The following is a 6,000-nucleotide window of genomic DNA, read 5'->3' as shown; positions in this document are numbered from 1 at the left end:
AAATTTTCTACCCAGTTCTACAGGAGGAATTGGAGGGGGATTGAGAGTGGACATGAAAGAAGGAGAGAGAGAAAGAGAGAGAGATTGAAAAATGGAGAGTTCTGCTTGTCCTGGAAGTGCTGCTAAGCCTCATGGGAAGTGGAAGTGGAGAGTGGGCCAGCCTGAGTCAGCTGGAGATCAAATCAAGGACATTGGAATCAGCCAGTCCTGAGTTTGATTTACTTCCACTCCTTCATGGATGCCTGAAATTGACCAAGAGCAATCACCTCTCTCTTGTATGTAAAATGGGGCTAATAACACTTATTTTGCAGGGCTGTTACGTAGGGCTGTTAGAGCTTTACGATAATGGATAGGAAGAACCTAGTCCAGTTTCTGGCATATACTAGGCTCAGTACATGGTAACAATTAACCTTCTTGGCTTCCTCCTCTCACTTTCCTTCAGCTTCATGTTACCCCTCTACACCTGCTCCATGAATAACACTGACTTTTGGGGTGAAATGCCCACTTATTTATTCTTTAGCTTTGGCTTTTCTTTTTATAACATCATCATTTTAGATGCAACGACTTCTAGGTTTCTTCTAGTTAAAGAATTTTATGATTCTCCTCTGGCATTGCATACAAGTCTTTGGTGTCATTGTTCAAAACTGAGAGATTAAGGAAAATTTAACATGTAGGCTTTTTCAGGTATCAGTGTCATCTTCTCATGGTGCTATTGCTACTACAGAATCAGTGCTATGCTAAGATGGTTTCAGAGCAAGGATCCAACAACCCACGCTAGATTTTATTTTTTAAGGATTTCTTTTTATTTTTTTGAGTCACAGCAAATAAATCTTTTTTTTTTTTTTTTTTTTCTGCTCAGGAAACTTGGTTTAATATTCATTCACTACAAAATCCTTCTGACTCTCAGGAAACTAAAGATAAATAAACCTCACTATTTTTTCCTATCGGGCTTTTACTCTGCCATGACAGTTGGAAACAGTCATTAATAACAAAAACACAATCAAAAGAATTTTACAGTATGTGTGGTAAAATAATTAATTATTGTGGAATTATAATTCAAGTCTTCCCTTGTAATAAAAAACCAAGGCCTGCACCAGTATACAAGTTTAAATTCAATAACTAGAATTTGCTTTAGGCACATCAGTAAAAAATTTCCTCCAAAAGCAAATTTGAAAGTAAGGAGAAATGTATGTGGAGTCATTTCTCTTATGTTAAGATAGTGCAGTATTTTCTAGAATAAGTAAATCAGGTGCATGGTAGAACTTAAATGTCAATATTTTGATCTTCTTACTTGTTTTCTTAAGGCTGGATTTAAACTCTTGATATAAAGCAGACTTTTAATTTCCCGTTTTTCAAAGACAATATTGAAAGGTCACTTTCTAGCTTTAAAAGTTTTAAGAAATGACTCATTGTACCACCACTGTCTTATAGGCTTCAAAATCAAATTTCCGGTCAGTATTGTGCATTTTGATTTGGCAAACATGTATCCTTTTTTATGTGTTCTAAGAGAGATTATTATTAAGAGCTTTTTGTTGCTGGTTTCTATGTTTTACATAGATCTTCTGAAAACTCTAACAAATAGATAAAAAGAACATTGCATGCTTTAATGAAATATACTGTTTGTGTTAGTTGTAACAAAATCTCTGGGAAAGATTCATAAAAGATCTGGAAAGTTTCTCATTATTAGTCTCAGTTTTATCTTTACAAACTAACTTTTTTTTTTTTTTTTTTTTTTTACCGTTTCCTAATTAGTAAAGATGCCTACATTCAGAAAGATGAGCATTCTCAAGCTGACAACTTTGTTCCCCAGAAACATAGCAGCAATCACAAGGGAGCTATGCCAAAGCAAGGGTCATCAGTGAATGAGGCTTGTGTCAGACTAAGTCCAGAAAACATTTCTTTTTTTCTCTAGTGATGAAAAACTGTGGAAACTTTTGTGCCCAGAGAGACATGGCAGAGTGTTTGACTGAGGAGCCAGTGTGGCTTGAGGGCCAGAGCTGAAAGACTGTGCGACAAAGGATGGAGCGCCCTGGGGACAGTGCCATGGGCCACCCTCTGGATTGATGTCTGCTTCCAGCTGGGCCCAGTGGACCTGGCCGGGCCTCAGGTTAGCACTGGTTTAAAGGATTCCAGGAAAACCTACTTAACCCAGATTCTTTGAGGAACAAGAAGTCAATTCTAGGTTTACCACTGATTAACTTGAAAATCTCAGATTAGCCTCAGAATTGCCTTTTAATCAAGACACTTATCGAACCCCTATTACGTGTTTCAAAGTCATCTAACTTCAAATTCCCCCAAAACAAATTCTGTTTATTTATTAATTCATATCCCCCTACAGAAAGTTAGATATCTTCAATAGATATCTCAAAACTCAGAGAATAATTAAGGCACTGTTCCTCTCACCCCTGGCAAAGCTACCCTTCAATTTTTCCAAAAAAATAAAGGGATCATTTATTTACGCTTTAAAATCTCTGTATATGGCTATTACATGATTTTCTTTATAATACCTTTAAAAAACCTTTCCCTAAACTTTAATAAAGTTCTCCTACTTAGGAAATAAGGAACCATTTGTGTTCCAAAGCTGTCCTCAGTCCCAAAGAAGCAAGAATCATTTCCACATTGTGTTGTTAAAAACAAGGCAACAGGCCCAAAATAGAGCCGCTTATGCTAAGCCTACATCACCAAACTGAGACTTAATTACAATTTCTGCTCTCCTAGAAATGGAGTCTTATGCTAGCCAGTTGGGAGGGGCCTGATCAGCATCAATTAGCTAATGTGCCTACAGACCCTGGCCATTCCCTAAAAGAAAGAAACCTTGCAATCCACTTTTTTTTGCCCGGTATAACTTACTAGTTCCTGCTCCCTTCTGCCTAGAGAAGTCTTTCCTTATGTATAGCTCCTCAGAGCTCCCTTCTATCTGCCAGATTGGATGTTGTCTGAATCACGAATTTTTCGGGGGTGGGGGGAGCGGAGAAGGCAGTAATTAGGTTTACTTATTTATTTATTTATTTTTAGAGGAGTTACTGGGGATTGAACCCAGGATGTTACACATGCTGAGCATACTCTCTACCACTTGAGCTATATACCCTCCCCTCTCGAATCATGAATTGTTGAATGAAGCCAGTAATATCTTCAAATTTCTTCAGTTGAATTTTTTATTAAGTGTGGCATTTAATTTTATCAAAATAAAAATAACTAGTACTAGTTTATAAGAAACATCAAATGTTTACTGGGACATCATATAGTTGCTAAGAAATGAACTCAAAGTAGAAAATTATCAAGAGTTATCAAAAGAAATGACTCCCATTTCCTCTAGAAGGAAGAAACATCCTTTTAAAGTTCCTTTTGAGGGCCACTGCAACACCTACGAACTTAATTAACAACTCTAAAAGACTTCCGGCGTTATTGCATTGTCATGACACCAGATTCCACTGTTTGGGCATTCCCTCTCATCTCAACCTTGCCCTCCCCCCCCAACTCTCCCCAAATCCACTGCTGTACGTCTGAAAAATCTGTAAATCTGTAATTGGTCTGGTGACTTTTAAAGCAAGAGAGGCCTCAGGAATAGCTTATTTTTGGAAGTGTAAGAATTTCCCAAGGATTAGGACACCATAATAAAACTAGTTGCTATTGTATTAAAATATTACTTCAGTTGTTCACGACAAAGTTTGAGTTAACTTGAAATGCATTATTTGCCGGTTGTGTACACCCTCCTTTCTCTGAACATTAATCAGCATAATTATTGGTCCCCAATGAAACAAGCATGAAAAAAAAAATCGAAAGATGCATAACTTAGTTGTGAAAAGGACCAAAATTTCCTAGACCTCAGGGATTGTTCTCAGTAGTTAGGCAGTAAGTTTGCTTTCAGCCCAGAACTTGTAAAGTTTTTTTGGGGAACGGCCCCAGCTCGGTCAAGGCCCATTTCGTTTTGCATCTGAAGAGTGTAAAATTCCCCGACTGGGAGTAATAGCCTAGAGGGCGAAACCCAGAGCTGGACAAGGGCGGGCACACACGCTGCCGCGCTGGGCGCATGGTGCAGGCGGGTCGGTTCGGCTCCCGGGCCCCCGGGTTCGAGGCTCCGGGGTCAGCCCTGCTCTGGGCTCCGTGCCCGGGCGCGGGTCCGAGCCGCCAACTTCGGGCCAATCAGCGCGCGGCGTCCGGCGCCCGCAGCGCCCCGGCCCGCGCCCCCCGCGCCCCCGCGGCAGCAATGGCAGCAGCGGCCTCGGCGGCTCCGGGCCGAGCCAGACCCGGGACGAGGAGGGGCTGAGCCGCGGGGGATCCTGGAATCGGCGGGGAGGTGGGGATTCTGGGAGGAAAACTCCATTTCCTCCTTCCCCGCCGGCCTCTCCCCTCCACCCTGGCACCCCAAGTTTCGATGTGTCGCCTCCCGGGCGCAGAGCGCCGGTGTTGAGCGAGGCGGCGGCCAACGCGGCTGGCAAAATGCTGGGCATGTACGTGCCGGACAGGTTCTCCCTGAAGTCCTCCCGAGTTCAGGACGGGATGGGGCTCTACACGGCCCGCAGAGTGAGAAAGGTGGGTGACCCGGCGGCGGCCAGCGCGCCCCTGCTCCCGCCGCGCGCCCCGCGCGTCCCGACTCGCCCCTCCGCCGGGCCAGGGGCTCCGCGGGCTCCGCTCGCATCGCCCCTCGCCGGGCGGGCCAGGAGCCCCGCGGGGAGGCCGGGGCGGCGTGGGCAGCCTCTGCCCGCCGTGCCTCCCGGGCGGGCAGCGCCACGTAGGTGTCGGCGGGGCGCGCTCCGCAGCTGGCCGGTCCTGGGGCGGAACTGCCTGCGGCCGCCCTGCGGCAAGATGTCTTTCCTTCCCTGCAGGAAGTGAGTCGGGATGAAGCCTCCCTCTTCCTCGGCCCCGGGAGCGAGCTGCCTCTCAGTGTTGGCAGAGGCACGCGTGGGCGGGTGTCTTCCCAGGCGCGCCCGCAGCTCCGCCGCCGCCTTTCTTCCTTTAGGATGAATAAACGTGCCCAGAGCCGCCTCACTTGCCCTGTGGGAATGCGGGGAGCCGCCCAGGGCGCAGCTCAGGCCTTAGAAGCTCATTCAGACCCCCAGCAGTTCTTTCCCTCCGTCCAAAATGTATTCTGTGAATTCTGCGAGATGCCAGCTAGATATTATTTGCATCTCCAAACTTTTTTTTTCTCAGCTTTGTTGGATTTTTCTCTGTCATTCCTTACAGAAATTTAGAGGCATGTGCGTAGGACAAGCCCTTGTCACTGGCCATCTGGGAATGGCCTGGAAGTGTTGGATGTTGAAAGCGAAGGCCTAGGAGGAGAGATTACTGGAAAATTCCAGATCTTTGGGTTTGATGAGACGTGAGTTACAGCCCTTTGGCAGGAGATGTAAAATCTGAAACCACGGAGGCGGAGTGAAGTGCCCCGGGTAGTGAGAGCCTGCGTTTACTGAGCAGATACTTGGTGCTAGGGCCCAGACTTGGTGCTTTACCGCTGTCAGTAACTTCATTGGCACAGCACTGCCCTGAGAACAGTATTAATCCTCCTGCAGGAGAGAAGAAGGCAGTACTTCGAGGTTAAATTTCCTGCCAAGTTAATGAGTTAGGCTTCAAACCCATCGCTTCCTACTCCAAAGCCCTTGTTCTTTCCAGATCTATCTATATCGGCCAGCTTCCCAGCACTCCCTCACTCCCGATTTGTTAGCAGATATTTTGAAAAATGGAGGTTGGGGCAAGAGGAGGCTTGTTCAGTTAAGGTGTGCTGGCAAGAGGTTCACAAGATGCACCCAGAGACAGTAGGATGTCTTTCCTCTGAGCATGACTCTTCCCCCACCCCCTCACCCGAAGAGCCGGTGAGGAAAGGAGGCCAAGTGCTTCAGAAGGCCTTCACTGACAGCATGGCCTGTAAGCATCTCGCCGCGTAAAACTGGAAAAAAATAAACCCCGTATTTACTCTTTCAGTTGCGAGTTTGGGAGAAAGCTCAAAGGTGAAAAACAGGAGTTAACACTTGATCTGAATTAGAGGTGTACTGAATAGGTGTT

The 6,000-nt window shown here is 45.5% G+C and overlaps 1 protein-coding gene across 3 annotated transcripts in view; it reads left to right on the top strand.

The window, feature by feature from the left end:
- Window positions 1-3,176: 3,176 nt before the first annotated feature.
- PRDM5 (PR/SET domain 5) overlaps window positions 3,177-6,000 on the top strand; it is a 158,065-nt gene continuing 155,241 nt past the window's right edge. Inside the window, exon 1 of one of the 3 annotated variants that reach the window (XM_032462630.1) lies at window positions 3,177-4,533. In XM_032462630.1, coding sequence (XP_032318521.1) covers window positions 4,441-4,533 — 93 coding nt within the window. In that variant the 5' untranslated portion in view covers window positions 3,177-4,440. The remainder of the gene's footprint in view (window positions 4,534-6,000) is intronic. The other 2 variants (XM_032462637.1, XM_032462644.1) reach the window with 2 other exon arrangements.

This window comes from Camelus ferus, chromosome 2 (assembly GCF_009834535.1).
Source record: "Camelus ferus isolate YT-003-E chromosome 2, BCGSAC_Cfer_1.0, whole genome shotgun sequence".
NCBI lineage: Eukaryota > Metazoa > Chordata > Mammalia > Artiodactyla > Camelidae > Camelus > Camelus ferus.
This window is presented reverse-complemented; position numbering and strand designations above follow the sequence as displayed.